At 40.5% G+C, this 18055-nt stretch overlaps 2 protein-coding genes across 10 annotated transcripts in view; one reads left to right on the forward strand and one right to left on the reverse strand.

Annotated features, from left to right (window-relative positions):
• The window catches only part of wdfy4 (WDFY family member 4), a 75428-nt gene that overhangs the window by 38163 nt on the left and 19210 nt on the right, over positions 1-18055 (forward strand). For all 6 annotated transcript variants that reach the window (XM_062058208.1, XM_062058209.1, XM_062058207.1 and 3 more), the window contains exons 42-50: positions 31-140; positions 2981-3058; positions 3161-3352; positions 6151-6226; positions 6309-6523; positions 7886-8034; positions 8112-8223; positions 9569-9654; positions 9731-9793. In XM_062058208.1, the coding sequence (XP_061914192.1) occupies positions 31-140; positions 2981-3058; positions 3161-3352; positions 6151-6226; positions 6309-6523; positions 7886-8034; positions 8112-8223; positions 9569-9654; positions 9731-9793 (1081 nt within the window). The remainder of the gene's footprint in view (positions 1-30; positions 141-2980; positions 3059-3160; positions 3353-6150; positions 6227-6308; positions 6524-7885; positions 8035-8111; positions 8224-9568; positions 9655-9730; positions 9794-18055) is intronic.
• Positions 9895-14619, reverse strand: lrrc18a (leucine rich repeat containing 18a). Of its 4 annotated transcripts, none has more exons than XM_062058215.1 (4): positions 14142-14619; positions 13651-13715; positions 13505-13578; positions 9895-11152 (listed from the first exon to the last, which is right to left on the reverse strand). In XM_062058215.1, exon 4 carries the CDS (start codon positions 11146-11148, stop codon positions 10369-10371), a length of 780 nt encoding a protein of 259 aa, XP_061914199.1. In that variant the 5' UTR covers positions 11149-11152; positions 13505-13578; positions 13651-13715; positions 14142-14619; the 3' UTR covers positions 9895-10368. The 4 variants fall into 4 exon arrangements, with proteins under 4 accessions (XP_061914199.1, XP_061914197.1, XP_061914200.1 ...); XM_062058213.1 differs by having other exon boundaries at positions 13651-13798; XM_062058216.1 differs by having other exon boundaries at positions 9895-11180; positions 13651-13798.

An 18055-nucleotide genomic window follows, 5' to 3' on the forward strand; every position in this document is an offset into this window, starting at 1 on the left:
TTCACATTTGGGTGTGTCATATTCTTTCAGAAAATCAGAAGCAAGCAATGCCCAGCAGCTCCCACAACAAGTTTGACATGATCAGCAGTGCTGTTCGCTCAGCTATGGGGAAACAGGACAAGGAGAGAGTGACGGCGGAGGTATACGCTCACATCCCAGGACACGACACAAACAAACCAACACTTCTCCCAAAGTCACCGCTATGTTTGTGCTTGGGGCCTTTACGCCCTGTGGGAGGATTTTTTTATTTTTTTTTTATCATTTCTTTAAATGGATTTGGATGATCACAGCTGATCACCCCTGAGTGGGCACAATAATTGATGCCAGCTCGTGCTGTCCATGAGAACACTTGCTGCCGTTTGCCGCTGAAGGTTAAAGACGCGTTTATTGTTGTTTTTCCCCCCGAAACACGCGGCCCAGATCATTAGTTCCCCCACAACGCTTAAGACGTTGAGGCCATCTGGAGCAGGGAGCGGGGACATATTACTCAGGCACACAGGCATGAAATTACCGCGTCTGTGTCTGTCCCAACACCACTAAGCGTGCACGTGTGTGTGTGTGTGTGTGTGTGTGTGTGTGTGTGTGTGTGTGTGTTGTGGACGTATCCTGCCTGCCGAAATTGGGTTGGCAATTATAGTGGTAGCAATCTGATGAAAACATTATTCATTTGATGTTCTTCTTTATCATATCACTCTGTGACAGGCTCTCAGAGAGGGTGATGAATTGTTTTTTTCCACGTGAGAAGAAGCAAGAGGGATCTCTCTCTCTTCCCTGCACTTTGTTGAAGGACGTCACACTGAACATTGAGATTTGTTTAAAACAAATAGACCGATCACTGCAATGGTCGACCAAAGGAACGAGTGAGGCAATAATTAATTTCTGGATCATCAACTTGTGGCCTTTATTTGGCTAGTGAGAGATGTGTTCGAGGATTCACCGTAACGCACCTCGGCAGAGCACTGGCCAGATATTAACATGCAGTACATTGAATAAAAATCCATCTTAAATACTTCTGCAGGTGCTGAGTAGAACTATAGAGAGTGATAGGCAGTGCAAAGTCAAGCTGCTGTGCAAGTCTTCCAAATAATTATTTCATCAGAGAATGCAGTTTCTATAATCATATCTGTGTCCTCATATTACGAAGATAATTAACAGCACTAATGATCACGTTAAGTTCATTACACATTCCCTACCATCCCAGAATGAAGTTGACATTATGTTGCCTTATCATCAAAGGTGGCGTATTGTTGGAAAGTCATTAAAATGGAAATGAGTGTGATGTTCTGATGTTAATTGCGGTGGGAAGAGATGAGTTATGTATTTAATGCAGCATTTAAAAGCCAATCAGTCTCCTATCTGCTAAATGGGGTAATTAATGCTATATATTACTTATGTTTGTCCAATTGAAGGAATGAAATTGCAAGATGACTTGCTGTTTATCTGTCACGCCACAGCTCTAGTTTGCAAACTTCATTATTACTCTCGTTTCTGGCTGTATTATTTTGATAGTCCTCCCCTCGCATTACGCCCGCCTTTCTCTTTTTTTCAGTGCACAACTTCTCATTTGGAAATACACTGTCATTTGGAAAAATAATTTTCATTCTCCAGCGCGCTCGTCGAATCAAAACTTGATTGTCAACTCACTCGTTTATTTTGAAATTAGCTTAATTTTTGCCCGTTTTATACAACACAAGACGTTTTTGCAACTCGTTTATCGCACAAGATTACGCCCCAAAACGCAGAATTAGCATCTGTAAATAAGACTGGATATAAAAGAGTTACTGCGTTGTTCATTCCTTGGGTTAAATGGCTGTCCTGGGTCAGCGGTGAGGATGGACACATGTTGTTTCACTCGTCTCTCAGCGAGCACTGCTGTGATGATGGGCTTAATGAAGCAGTTAACAGTCAGAATATGATCCCTGTGTGTCTGCTCAACACCAGCATCCTGCAGTGTCAACACGGCTCTGCTTGTTATTTTTTCTTTTCTCTTTTAATCGACACGCGCACATTTACCTTGCCCCCTACTGTGGTGTGGCTCGGTGATATTAATGTTTATGTTAATTAGATCACACACAACAAAGGATTACATTCTCAGACAGGGGTTATTGTAAGGCTGTAGCCAGTAGCTTATTTGGCCCCCGTGAATGCAATTTAGAGCCAATGTAATTGTATGAATGTGTTGTAATTGCATGAGGAAATAACAATATGAAAATGTGATCTTGTGTGTGTGTGTGCGTGTGTGTGTGTGTGTGTGTGTGTGCGCGCGTGTGTGTGTGTGTGTGTCTCCTTGTATTTCTACCCTTCTTGAGACATCAACAAGGAAAAGTGCCGTCCATATGAGGTTCGGTGAGCAAGTTAGGACATAAATCATGGTCCCAATACGGAAAACCATTGCATCTAATAGAGAATGTCTCATTTGCACCCCTGGTGGTGAAATCTATCAAAATTAGGTTGGTCCCACTCCCAAAAAGGAGGGATTTTTCAAATTGACTATGTGTCGGTTTTAAAAGTGCTCCCTCTCTGGTCAACATATGTATTAGGGGGGCTTTGAAAATTGAAATGCGCCCCCTTTGCCCAAAAAAATGTTTTTAAATAAATAAATAAAAAGATGTATGTAGAGACTTACTGTAATAACTTGAAGTAAATAATGAAGATTAAAAACCAGTTACAAAAAATAAAATTAAAATCAAAAATAACTAAAAGCATACATTTTTTATATTTGCATAGTATGTATGCATTATTAATGTTGTAAATACAAATATTTATATATCTAGCAAGGGTGGTCCTAAAGAGGTAGGCATTTTTTTTGGAGGTCCCAAGAAGGTAAGAAATACAAGAATGTGTGTGTGTGTGTGTGTGTGTGTGTGTGTGTGTGTGTGTGGGTGGGTGTGGGTGTGTGTGGGTGCATGAAAACATGAAAAGAGGAACGATTGCACTGCTGTTTTGCATTTGCATTTTCTACTCTTGTCTTTTTTCACAGGAGTTTCTCTCCTACATGGAGTCACACCGACAAAGGGGTTACCGCATGTTCGAGAATATGAGGACAAATCACCTACAGGTTCAAATAAAAATACTATTCCCCAATCTATATTTTGAAATAACAAAGCAATGTATTTGGATTGGTCATCCCTTGTCATCTTGTCTTGTTCCTGCGGCCCAGTTACGAGCAGGTGAGCGGGATCGGGTCAACTCCCGGTGGCTGCATGTGGAGGCAGAGCTGTTGAGGGAGAGGGGCGTGTTTGGGCCGAGCCCTGGGGTGCTGCTGAGCCGTGACTGGGTCCAGGACGCTGCCGAAGGACCCAACCGGACCAGACTGCGCATACGCAGAAAGGAACTAAGGCGATCCAGACGGGTACAGTAGTAATTGGAGCAGGCAATCTTCCCATGGTAACCCAAAGGGATACTTTGGATTTATAGTTTGTCTGCTGCAGGGTTTTATGTACAGTACACAGGCCTCAATTTTATGATCATTTACTGACTTACCACACTATTGAAAACTGCACTCGAATTGTGTTTTCGTCTACTTGCCTACGGCAGTGCATGAAGAAATCAAAAGATGACCTGTGCGAATACATTGTGGTTGTCTATGGACAAACTCGAAAGTTGAACGCAATTGGGTCCGTCTAATTTGGAATGAAAAATCAAATTTTCCCGTAAGGATATTATGTAAATTCATTTGTTCTACCACGAACCATGAAAAATAATTTGTGTAATTTTGTCACGCTCTCATGCCTAATGACAATAAAGCCTTGTATTCTATTCTAAACCATCACAAAACCTTGTTTTAAACTCAAACTCAAACTCAAAACTCCACAGGTAATTTGAATTAAGTTTAATTTTAAGATGACAATATCGATATCGACTGACTAATGCCTTTAATAGAATAGAATAGAATGCCTTTTATTGTCACTATACACAGGTACAATGAGATTAAAAGCAACTCCAGTGTCAGTGCGACATTCTACAAATATCCAAAACATAGGATGGAAAGAAAAAGAAAAATAGTGCAAAAGGAGGAAAGGTGCACAGTCCAGTCCTGAGAACGAATGTTCTGAATGTGTTGTTTCTTTAAATGCCTTTCACAAACGGCAATCCTCTCTGGCTGGCAAGCGGCTAGCAGCTAATTATGTGTCTCCATCCACAGTGTGGCGCCGCTCCTCTAAACTAATAATAATTACCTCCAAATAAACTGCAGTATCTTAAGTATCATTATCAAGTATCACTGGAGGACGAGGCTAAACATATTACACATTGAGAGAAAGCCAGGAGTAGGCATGCTAATAGCTAAGATAACCTAGCTTTAAATAGCACCAAGAAATATGTTTTTAGTAAACTTAAAGAAGTGTAGATGGAAACACGTTGCAGCAAAAAGTAAGCAGATATTAACAGGAAATGTAAAAGTTGATTAATAAGAGTCTAGAGAGAGGATAATATAACAACTGTTGGTGTGTCAGCATTGTCACAGTCCAAACACGGCATGCAAGAGGAGGGCGGATTGATCCATAAATTGGTAGTATGAAAATACGGAATATGATCGATACTAGATTGCTTTGATCGATATTTTCTCAAAATCATTTAGAAAAATTGTTTTCTTAATGTTTACAACTTCAGATTATAAGTACCTGGACATAGGAGGACTGAGAGGGCAAAATTGATTTGAATGAGTAATAGATAGTAGTTTTTGATTTTGTTTAGTTATTGTGTACTATTGACTTTGTTTTGCTAAACAATTGTATGTTTATTAAATATAATGATGAACTGGTTTAAATAGTGTGATGATATTGTTAAACTGTCAATTGCACCTACCATAAAAATATTGAAACATTTACAGTTAGTACATGTGATCGGTATCGGTATTGGACGATCTCACTCATGGGTGATCAGTATCGGAATCAGCAGCATAAATTTCTGATCGGAACATCCCTAGGTATCAGACATTCTTAACTGTCATGTTCGTGTAAAACTAGTTGGACCACAGTTTGATAAAACAAAAGTAAAGTAAAACTGCTCAGCCTTTGACAGACAAATAATGGCGAAGGAATAGGAAGTAGGGGTGTGGGAAAAAATCGATTCGAATTCAAATCGCCATTCTCACGTTGTACGATTCAGTATCGATTCTCATTTTTCAAAAATCGATTTTCTTTTTTTTAAATTAATCAATCCAACAAAACAATACACAGCAATACCATAACAATGCAATCCAATTCCAAAACCAAACCCGACCCAGCAACACTCAGAACTGCAATAAACAGAGCAATTGAGAGGAGACACAAACACGACACAGAACAAACCAAAAGTAGTGAAACAAAAATGAATATTATCAACAACAGTATCAATATTAGTAACAATTTCAACATAGCAGTGATTAAAAATCCCTCATTGACATTATCATTAGACATTTATAAAAAAAAAAAAAGAACAATAGTGTCACAGTGGCTTACACTTGCATCGCATCTCATAAGCTTGACAACACACTGTGTCCAATATTTTCACAAAGATAAAATAAGTCATATTTTTGGTTCATTAAATAGTTAAAACAAATTTACATTACTGCAATCAGTTGATAAAACATTGTCCTTTACAATTATAAAAGCTTTTTATAAAAATCTACTACTCTGCTTGCATGTCAGCAGACTGGGGTAGATCCTGCTGAAATCCTATGTATTGAATGAATAGAGAATTGTTTTGAATCGGAAAAATATCGTTTTTGAATCAAGAATCGCGTTGAATCGAAAAAATCGATTTATAATCGACTCGTGACCCCAAGAATGGATATTGAATCGAATCGTGGGACACCCAAAGATTTGCAGCCCTAATAGGAAGTCAAAGTTCTATATCTGGTTCTGTGGTGAAGGTTACACTTTTCCTCACCATACCCCCTATGGTGGCGTTTTCACAATAATCCCTCTTCCGTAAAACGGCCAAAGAAAACACATAGCACACTTTTCTCTCATGATATTTGTTGATGTTGTGTATGTGAATAATAGTTTGAACTCTCAAAATTTGACTTTTGTGGCATTTTTTCTGTTAAAATCCAAATTACATCTCTTTTGTAACTTTTCCAATCCATTTCTACTTCAGATGCGTTTAGTCAAACATCAGGTAGGCTGCAATAATGCTTTAAAATGGTGATGATATTTATATTTAAAGATGCTAGGAGCTCTATCCTTGGGCATGAGGACGGGAACGCCAGCAGACAGCAACAACATAACAGAAGCTGATGCAGGTTAAAGAAAATACAAAATGTATTCACTGATTGTGTTGTTTCAAATTCACCATATTGTGGACTCTTTTTCCATTTGGACTAGAGCCAAAGAGTCTGCGCGATGTCGGCACCGAGGCTAAAGAAGAGGATGAAGATGGAGGACAGGCGTGCGATCGGCTGACCTTCTTTCCGGTTTTGAAAGAGTCACCTGCTGCCACTGAAGATCCACTCGACCCTGTCACCCCTGAGCCTTGCTGCCACACGAAGACCTGCGCTGACATACGCATCATCCTGCAGGAGCTGCATCCTGGAGAGGAGGTAGTGTGGCACGAATCACAATCAGAATTACCTGACGTGCACTCCGATAGCTCGTCTTCCCTCATTAGTTTAAGGCTTTAATGCCGAGGCCCAGCTCAGCGTTTCCGGCGCATATTGACAGGGATTCTCTTTACTCTGGCAACCAGCTGCGGCTTTTAATGTTTCTGACAGATGTATTAATAAAAACAGTAGGAGGTGATGCAAGCTGTCTTACATCTGCTTAGTAAGTGTGTGATCAGCGCACTTGTCTTGCAGTGGTTCAAGTGTGTGAGTCCTGCTGAGCATGCTGTCAAATGAACACAGTCATTAGCGCTGAGAAATGCACACACACACACACACATACAGTACACATTGCAACACGCATATGCAGACGCGCGGACACAGTGCGGACAGTAACACACAAAAGCAGACCCACGCATAATTAGCTTTCCAGCGCCAATAGTGTGATTATGACAGTAATGTGTGTGGGGAGAAATCAATGGTCTGACATTAAGCTCTCAGTCAATAAAGGCCCCCCCCCCTTTTCTCTCCTTCCTCCCATCAGCAGCTAAATCTCTCAGACTGATAATGCATATCTGTCTAGTGCACAATACGGAGATAAAGAAGCAAGTTTATTGTTATGTATTTAATCGTTGATAATAATTCTAACTAGTTTTCCTAAAATCTAGTCATTGTTGGGGCCAGGCAACCAGATGGCAGCTTGTGCTTACTGAGGGAAATTGCCATTTAATATTAGCGCGGGTAAAAACGTTGCGCCACGTAGCTGAGACTCTTAAACTCTTTCACATGACACTATTCATCACGGCACGTACGTTTGTGCACATTCAGACACGGGGTTCTGATCATTTAGCAGGTTGCCTATTGTGTATGTGACAGTGATTAATTCTCCTAATAATGGCCAGGCAAGACCTCCTCTTCCTTCACAAGGGTGACTCTTCTATCTGGGGGTAGGGAGTCTGATTTGATTAGTATAAATTGTGAGGGGCCTGCGGCTATGTTTGGGCCCCATATGGTTTTGGGGCTCTGTGTCCCAGAGGGGCCAACACAGGGGGGCAGCCAGGTGTGCACACTCACTGTGAAATGACGGGGGGAGACAATAGAATTACCCACATTAACACTATGCAGTTAGCATTAGTGCCAACCAGCCCTGAAAGCAGCATGCGGGTCATTTTGGTGCTGAATGAAGATGTTGGAAAGGGGGCCGGGCCTACTCCTCCCCATCAATCAACTCCTATAATGAAGTGCACATCGGTTTCTTTTTAATAATGATTAGTTTATGTGATTAAAATGATCAATCAAGTCAGGCCTGAGATGCCTGTGCTGGGTGGATATGCAATGTTACACTGTGTTTTAAATGTTTAGGTTCATGCGAAGATGTGTGTTGTGATGGTGAGCAGCCTGAAAGTGACTCAAGGGGTGCTGCTGTTCGCCAAAGAGAGTCTGCTCTTGTGCCAAGGATTCACTCTAAGTGCGAGTGGAGATGTTTGCTGCAGAAACCATCACCCTAGCAGGTACAGCTGTGTGTTTTGTACAAAAGGCAGGCCTGTTCAGGTGTTTCAGCCCTCCTTTCTTTCGTTTCCTTCTCCAGCGTGAGGAATTCCTTCATTTCCAGCATGCTGACTAAGGAGTCCGCATCCAGATGCAGACGCTGGCTCTATGAGGACATCAAGGAGGCCCGTTTTATGCGGTTCTTGCTGGAGGTTAAACATCCCCCATTTTTCTGTTGATTTCAAAGGAGATAATCTAGCAATTAGCATTTCCAAAACGGATGTTTTTCCACTTCACAATATCTGCTAAGATATTTAGCCTATGTCTTTGCTGTAGTTCTGGGCTATACAGTGTTACTGTATACTCCATATTATACACTATGCTGTTGCGCTGCTGTTTCTTGCTGCACTCAATCAATAAAATCACCTAAGTATGGCTCGCCAATAGGCTTTCACTTATACAGTAGCTCCTCAAATTACAAGCCTAATTGGTTTTGTGACGGAGTTCTTAATTCAAAACACTTGTATCTCAAATCAACGTCTACCATTCAAAAAATAAAAAATAAAAAAATATTGATGCTCGATGCCCCTAAACCGCATCATTTTAACACATAAACTGCCATACAATAGAATGTAGTACAATCAACTATAGTTTTATAAAGTAATTTATTTATAATGTAACGCTTTTACATTGGAGACTAGACTTTTACAGTATCTTCTTCAAGCTGTTTCTCCATCAAACACACCATCAGCAGCGTTTCCATATTTTCATGGATGAATGTCCACCATTTGGATATTATTTTAACATTCTTGGCTGCCGTTAGACTGACTCTGCTTCAGTATGGTGCAGTATAGCAGTGACACGCTCAAATTGCTTAGCCAAGTCGGCAACACCATCGGACATATTTTTAGTGATTTATTTTTCCATTTCAATAAACATTATCCGCTTCTTATTCTCAGCAATGTCCTTCACACTCTACTACTTGAGGCATGCTGTGCCATACCAAGACGTAAATACAGAAGGGGGAAATTTGGCCATGTGAACATCACCTTCATACTTTGCTACAAGTTATTTCTTAAATCCAATAGTATTCCTCACCTTTTTAATTAAATTAATGGCCTTTGTAACTTTCTTTGGCCCCATAGTGGCTTATTTAGCAATCAATCTCAATAAAAGAAACACACGTGTTGGATGCTTTGAGAACTCGATTTCTGCGGAATGATATGCAGGCAAACAGACTTTTTTTGTTCGGAGCAATGTTTGGCCGAGACGGTAAACAAAGACAAAATGTGGGCGAAAATTGTCATTGAAAAGCAAATCATACGAAAGATGGGGGGCACAATAATTGAGGTTTGAGTGTATTTTGACTATCCTAAACCAAGTTGTATAAGCAGTATCAAGGGATTTGTTGTAATAATAAAGTTTGGTAAACAACGCTTTAAATTTCTAGTTTTCATATGCAAAACTTGCATTATTGAACAGTTGTTAGCTATGTCTTAGAATTGTCTTTAAAGTTACCGGTAGTACTTTCAAATCAAAGACTGTTCTGTTTCCTAGGACAATGCCATTGAGGTCTTTATGAAAAATGGTCACTCGGCCTTCTTGGTGTTCATAAATAAAGATCATGTCTCTGCATATAAAAGGTATAGTAATACTTACAAGACTGAATATAGAAAGAAAGTACTGACAGTGAACTGACCTCAGATCTGCCTCTTGCAGGTTGTGCAAGGTGGTTTCGTCATTAAAAGGCAGAGGAGTTGCTGATGTCATTGCTAACGCCAGGTAGGTATCATGATAATCTAATGTCAATGTATTGAGACAGTTTTTGTTCTTGTTTTATTCAAGAGCTTATGTAAGAGATACTCAAAAACATTCATTCACTGTTCAGTGTGTCTTAGAAGTCGAGCGTGCTTCATCAGTTCATGCTTTCAGACTTAGATAGGACAGCTCTAGTCTTAAAGGATGGTGCTGGATCCAATGTATTAATCCATTAAGGTAGGGACATGTACCTACATGTCCCTACAAGAATGGCTTTGCTCTGTTGTGGCGCAAAAACGACAGTTGTTAAGATACATTGGCGTGACCCTCTGCAACAGTAGCTCGGGTAGAACCGCCCTTGTTAGCATTCCATTCAGTTGTAGCAATGGTCACCTGAAACCAAAGGTAGCAGTTTTGTGTATGTGGTTTATAAGAGGCTAAAATATTGAATCTCTTTGGGAGGGATAAAAGGAAAGCATTGCATGTGGGGAGTAGGTGGTGTGGCATACCCCCGCTCTGTATAGCGATTGTTTCTGAACCATGACCTGGATGGTCACAAAAACATGCAGCTACCAAATAAAAAAATAACACACTACGTTCTAGCTTCTGACTCGCCACACATCCTGATTGACTGCGGCCACAGAGTTTGGTGTTACCAGTCCTGAATAAGACCTCATCTCTTCAAACTTTGACCTCACACAGTCTACTTTCAGATGATTTCCCCTGGGGTCTTTACATTTTTTTAAGCACAAATTACACAGTCTGCTCTCATGAACGAGGAACACATTGTCCTCGTCGTCAGACTTTTCAGTTTCCATCTCCTCGTCGTCCTCCACAACTTTAAGCAAGGGATTTCTTTGTATATTCACTCTAGTCAGATTGCCTAGCGCTTTGACAAACTCTGGTAGCCTGGTGAAGAGATTATCAAATAGGGCTAACTCTTGGAGACTCTCGAGGGCCACCATAGTAGGAAGCAAGGCATTCAGCTTGTTCAATCCCAGATTTAGACTCTTCAACTTGGTAAGGGAAGCCAACGTTGAGGGTAAACCTGTCGAGGTTAGACGATTGTTACAGAGGTTGAGATAGGTCAAACCCACCAGTTTACCGATGGACTCGGGCACAGACTCCAGCTTGTTGCTGTGCATGTCCAGCCATCTGAGGGACGACAGCTTCCCGATTCCTTCTGGCAGTTTTTTAATCTCGTTGCGGCTGAGATCCAACTCGTCCATGTTAGTCAGCTTGAAGAGACACTGCGGAAAGATGGTTATGCCCATGTTGCTAAGCGTAAGTCTCCGCCAGCCGTCGGGCTTCATCCGTAAGGCCTTCTTGGCATCCTTAAGGGTCACCTTTGTCCCGGTGGCTCCTTTCCTTTTGGCCATGGTGCTAGGACATACAGGGAATATACATATGACTTTAGCCTACATTTATCAGCCTACTAATTCTACAGTGAATATGTTGGTTATGGGTTTATGTGCGCCGTTGTGCAAGGCTGATGTGATCAAGACTCTTTCACACAGAGATTCAACAAAATTGCCTCATTAGAGACGCAACAGAAATCGGCCTTTTTGCGTAATCTGTTTTTTATACAAAACGCAGAAAAATGTGATACTGCTACATCTGTATGTGTTTTTACACAACAACCTGGCATCTCACACAAAGTTATAATCAGATAAGATGTGTCACAATGCCAGTGCCAGCATTTTTGTTTGATTTATAAAGTAAAGACCAATAATAGCTTTCTGCACAATATTGTCCTATCGATACTGGTGCCAAAATATATTTTGATAGTTACCTTGATAAACAAAGAGGACCACCAAAAAAGTCATTAATGGCTTTGTTTTAACAGAAAATCATGAACATACTTCTCTTTTGCAAATTAAAATTTTTTTTTGGCATTAAATAAGATAATTAAAACATACTTAACAACTTATATTTTAGTAGTAAATAAGCTCCCAATTTGCCATTTGACGTATGCCGTAATTTCCGATTATTATTTTGTCAAAATTATGAGGGACAAGTGGTAGAGAATGGATGGATGAATGAATTATTGATCTACATATTAATATCTGGTTACTTTATGTTTTAAGTTTTCACATGTTATATCTGCACTTCTGCTATAATGTAATAAGCACGTATTCTTATGTTGTTTGGATTCTTTACATTCTTTACAGGGTCATACACTGGTCATACTTAAAGTCCTCCTGTGTCCATGGACGTATTTCCTGAGTTTATAACCCATTCAAAAATGACCAAAAATGTTGTGATAACAAAAAATATCAATGTAATCATTGTAGTTTCGACTAAATACGGCTCTTGTACTTGGTATCGTTACAGTCAATATTTGTATAGATCCACCGATTTGTTTCCATTCAGGAGCGCTATCTTGCTGTTAGCGATCAGCTACTGTATCGTCCTACGATGTGTAGTGAAGCATGTTTAGCTATTCCTCGTCCTGCAAGGAGGATACCTGGAAGAAACAGCATTCGTGATTTAGAAGTAGCTAAAACACTGTGGAGGGACGTTAGCTGTTAGCTAGCTATGTTTTGAAGCATCGCTTGCAGAGTGACGCTTCAGTGTTTATCGCTTCACCTTTATCGTAAGTTTTTAAGCCAAAATACATCTTAAAGCTTCTTTTAGATAAAGATCTTGCAAAATTGCTGCATCAGAGCCATCACAAAAACTCTGGCATTTATACACTCTTGCCTTTTAGTAGTGGTATATTGTTGGAACTGCATGGGCTTTTACACAGCAACACAGCATTATGGCATAATAATTTCATACAAGTCAGTGTCGCATAAAATACTTGTAGGACATCAACAATTGCTTTTAAACACAACAGATCGGTTGAAGTGTGAAACTTAATCGCCTAATCCCTCACACAAGTGCTGTTCCCCCTTTGTTACGGCTCTGATACTACATTTGAGTGCCCCCGATGACACGAAAAAAGTTGGAAAAATGCCGGCTTTTACATGCCATGTGAAGGGGGCTTAAAGGGTCTAATTTATTCACACGCACAAAAGGCTCATGTATTGCCTGGGGCAATGAGAAAAGCATGCTCTCTGAGGAATTAAGAGCTTGAGTGGTTTGTGTGTGCGCAAGTGCGCGGCGGTGTTATGTTTGAACTAGTGCGCGCTCACCCGGTGTTGCCCGCGGGAGTATTTAAGAGCACGACTCTCTAATTAAGGCTAATGCTGGGGAACAAAAGCAGGGAGGCGACACTGGGTAAAACAGCAAAAACAAATGAGTGCAGATGCTCTGTCACCGTTCACTGTAGTTTGTCCACGAAATGAAGGTGTGTGATTTTGTTTGGGGTGGTAGGGCACTCAAGTGTAATGACATACATGACTTTACTGTACGAAAGTACATGTACACGTGAATGAAGAGTCAAATCCGGACTTTGATAAATGATAGTTTATGGAGTCTGATGGAAGCGTCGCTCCCTGTCTAAGATAGGAAGGTGTGTGTGTTTTTGTTTGTGTCTGCACCCCAAGGCCCTCTCTCGCCTCATTCATCATCCTCAGGATGAGAGGGGCTATCTACCGGTGCTTGTTCCCATTATAAGCTCCTATAGAAAACTATTGTATGAAATTATTGCCTGCAATTAGATAACACATGCTATGATTGATTTAGTGTAGGTTTACAAAATAATTTGGTCACAGGGTATCTGACTTAATTTCATATTGTAGTCCCTATTTTTCTCTACTATTTTCAACATAAATGAATATATTCACTCACCATATTCTTGTATTCCCGTTATTAAAGCGACAAGATTGTGGTCCGTTTTAACTGCACACCAACAGCTGCATCTCCTGCGCCAAAAAAAATGTTCAGGCATAACAAACTAACATTCAAGACTTCCAAATGCTCGGACTTTGCCCTACCTGCTGATTGTACTCCTCAAAACCGAGAGGAAAGCTCGGGGATGCAAGGTTTCCAAAGCTGCACACTAGAAATGCAAGTTTCCTCTTGTTTGGCATTGTTACTTAGCAACTTGGGGGTCCTTGGCAGCAGGACTTTATTGTCATGTTACTGGCCCGCAGAGGGGAAGGAGATTTCAAGAGCAAATGAATGCTCTTCTAATTTAAATCAAACAACTTAAATGTGTGAGTAAATTACTTAAGGGATGTAACACAGATTTGTTGTTTAGTCAGACGCCTGTTCTATCATTGTGGAATGGAAATAATTAAAAACTGTCTGCGAGCTTTTGAATGTATATGGTATTTCACTAAATATGTAATATAGCACTAAGCAATTACATGTATAATAAGCTCTGCAGTGATATAAACGTCTCACTTCATTTGAAATGATGTTGCACTAGTGGCTTGCAGTACCATGCGCCACCGCTTCTATGAAGCAAAATATTGTTGCTTACGTTTGTCAGTCGAACAACACACTGTGTGGCCCGCTTTCTTCTTTATCCTTTCGCCGGAATCCATTTCAGATACTTGTTCAAACAAAAACAAAACCCCCCAAAAATGAAATTGTTATATATATTTAGGGCGTTTTCTATTCACAGACGTAAGGATGTGTTAGCCAATCATTCCACAGACTGGTTACGTCTGACGTCATCAAGCTGTGTCGTCATCGAACGCGGTCACGTACAGCACAACGTGACAAACGCCGCTGACAACTCCACATCCACTCGAATGGAAGTTTACATTTTCCAGTCGTTTTTCTGCCGCCAGCCTTACTAAAGTTAACTTAATTAAGTTATCAGGTTGGGGGTTCTGTCGAAATATATTAGCTGTTAGCTCACACGCCCCGAACGCGGGCAACAACTCGTCAGTTGTACACAGTGCGCCGTTTGACGCCATATTGAAGCGCTTTCTGACGTGTTCGTTACAAAAACAACAGCATGGACCTCCCCCTAAGGAAGACTTCTACAAGGGCGTCGCTTCTTTAGCCTCGCTAATCATTTGAAAATGCTCAGGGATGTAAGTGGTTTTTAACGTCTGCAACGGTTATTTAGTCAAGTTAACCCATCTTTATCATCATTTTGCTTAATGTTTGTCAGTGTGGATGTACATTTACAGTACCCTTCCTTTTTATATCCTTAATTTTAATATATATAAAACATGTTTTATGTATTTATTTATTTAATTTTACTGTACCCTTCCTTTGTCAACAAAAACAGGGCACAAGACAACAGATCCATGTCTGGGTGGAAATCACTAGAGCAGGGGTGTCAAAGTCAAGGCCCGCGGGCCAGATACGGCCCGCAAACAAATTATCTATGGCCCCACAAAATCAATCAATGTTTACTTATATAGCCCTAAATCACGAGTGTCTCAAAGGGCTGCACAAGCCACAACGACATCCTTGGCTCAGATCCCACATCAGGGCAAGAAAAAACTCAACCCAATGGGATGACAATGAGAAACCTTTGAGGGGACCGCAGATGTGGGGTCCCCATCCCCTTGGGCGACCAGTGCAATGGGCGTCGAGTAGATCTAGCATAATAATAGATGATAATTGCAACTAGACATGTCCGATAATGGCTTCTTTTCCGATGTCCGATATTCCGATATTGTCCAACCCTTAATTACAGATTCCGATATCAACTGATACCGATATATTCAGTCGTGGAATTAACACATTATTATGCCTAATTTTGTTGTGATGCCCCGCTGGATGCATTAAACAATGTAACAAGGTTTTCCAAAATAAATCAACTCAAGTTATGGGAAATAAATGCCAACACGGCTCTGCCATATTTATTATTGAAGTCACAAAGTGCATTATTTTTTTTAACATGCCTCAAAACAGCAGCTTGGAATTTGGGACATGCGGGGGTGTATATTGTAGCGTCCCCGGAAGAGTTAGTGCTGCAAGGGGTTCTGGGTATTTGTTCTGTTGTGTTTATGTTGTGTTACGGTGGGGATGTTCTCCCGAAATGTGTTTGTCATTCTTGTTTGGTGTGGATTCACAGTGTGGCGCATATTTGTAACAGTGTTAAAGTTGTTTATACGGCTACCCTCGGTGTGACCTCTATGGCTGTTGACCAAGTATACTTGCATTCACTTGTGTGTGTGTAAAGCCGTAAATATTATGTGATTGGGCCGGCACGCAAAGGCAGTGCCTTTAAGGTTTATTGGCGCTCTGTACTTCTCCCTACGTCCGTGTACCACTCTGTACAGCGGCGTTTTATAAAGTCATAAATTTCCTTTTTGAAACCGATACCGATAATTTCCGATATCACATTTTAAAGCATTTATCGGCCGACAATATCGGCAGTCCGATAATATCGGACATCCCTAATTGCAACGTATTGCAATAATATTTGATTAGTATTAAAACCGGCCCGTAGGCCACACGTACCTATACTCCCATCAGTGTTGACGCTAGGCATTTTCAAAATGGGGTCCCAGCAGTGGCGGGCCGTGCGTTTCCCACCTAGGCCTTTAGTGATGTCCGACTTCATTGATTACCTCTCAAAATACCATCATTTATGTCACCACATGACCATTGCTGGAGAAATACTATACAGGAACACGTTTACGCACTCCTGGGCATTGTACAAAACGGGTTATTTTCTGGCGCATTTAAAAATCAATAAACCCGCATCAGCAATTAAAACATATCTTATGTGGTACTGTCAAAATTAATATTGCAAAAAAAAAATTTTAACGTGAAAAAATTAAGAAATAAAATATCTGAACTCACATTTCATCGACAGCTGAAGTTGGGGTTGGCCGAAATGGTCTCACAAGATGTAGTTCCTCTTTAAATATCCTTCTTGAAAATATATGTGTTGTCTTGTCTAATCATTAAAGATGCAGACGAGGCGTGTTGGCTGAGTTCTTAAAGTTTACTCCGTAGCGTGCTCATCAAACACATCCTGCTGCCAGCATGTCTACATTAAACCTAAACGGGGAAACGGGGGCATGCTCGTCACTACTGTGGCATGCTGGGTAATGGAGTTCTTATGATACCTGGCTCATAACATCACTATATATCTGCATTAGGCCATCTAGAAGGCCTTACTGACAACAACACGTGATCTGATTGGCTATCGCAACTGTCTGTCACTGTATGTCTCCGTTCACTTACAGCTGGTAGGAGCATAATATGACATGAAGCATACTTGCCAACCTTGAGACCTCCAATATCGGGGGGTAGGGGGTGGGTGGGGGGGGTTATTTACAGCTAGAATTCACCAACTCGAGTATTTCATATATATATATATATATATATATATATATATATATATATATATATATATATATATATATATATATATATATATATATATATATATATATATATATGTGAAATCCTTGACTCTCAGTGAATTCTAGCTATATATATATATATATATATATATATATATATATATTTATTTATTTTATTTACATAAAATAAATACTTGAATTTCAGTGTTCCGGTGGCTATCCATTAGATGGCAGTATTGTCCTGTTTAACTTCTCCGTTCATGATGAGTATATCATTTCGGCCACCGTGTTCAATGGAGAAGTCTGTTCTACATATTTACAGGCAACATACACCTTCCCCTTCGAACTGTCCTGGATGAACTGAAATTCTTGTTTCCATTCGTTTGAATTCGTTAGGCAAGCTGTTTATATTGTGGGAAAGCGGACGTGAGAACAGGCTGTCCCCACTCAGTCACAGGTCCGCATTGAGCTGGAGGGGGCGTGGCCTCCAGCTCCGGCTGAATACCGGGAGTTTGTCGGGAGAAAATCTCTGCCGGGAGGTTGTCGGGAGAGGCGCTGAATACCGGGATTCTCCCGCTAAAAACGGGAGGGTTGGCAAGTATGCCATGAAGAGAATATGAATACTTTTAGATATTTAAGGAAAGTAAGTTAAAAGTGACTTTTATCTTTAATTATGATCATGAGTTCTGGTTATGTTCGGCCAGCAGTTCCTCCCACCTCCAAAGACATGCACCTGGGGATAGGTTGATTGGCAACACTAAATTGGCCCTTGTGTGTGAATGTGAGTGGGAATGTTGTCTGTCTATCTGTGTTGGCCCTACGATGAGGTGGCGACTTGTGCAGGGTATACCCCGCCTACCGCCCGAATGCAGCTGAGATAGGCTCCAGCAACCCAGAAAGGGATAGATGGATGGATGTAAATGTATTCAGTTATAAATATCCATTCACTTTCTTCTTTCCTTCAAGGATCTAAACTTTACCGCTGCCGTGTTTTTTTTATATGTTTTTATTGTAATATTTTCAGAATGTGTTTTTTCTTTTTTTGGCCAAAGGAAGACAAAACAATCTGAAGTTGTCTTTATTTTTTAGTTTTAATGCCATGATTTTAATAGTC

Source organism: Entelurus aequoreus, linkage group LG09 (genome assembly GCF_033978785.1).
Source record: "Entelurus aequoreus isolate RoL-2023_Sb linkage group LG09, RoL_Eaeq_v1.1, whole genome shotgun sequence".
Lineage (NCBI taxonomy): Eukaryota > Metazoa > Chordata > Actinopteri > Syngnathiformes > Syngnathidae > Entelurus > Entelurus aequoreus.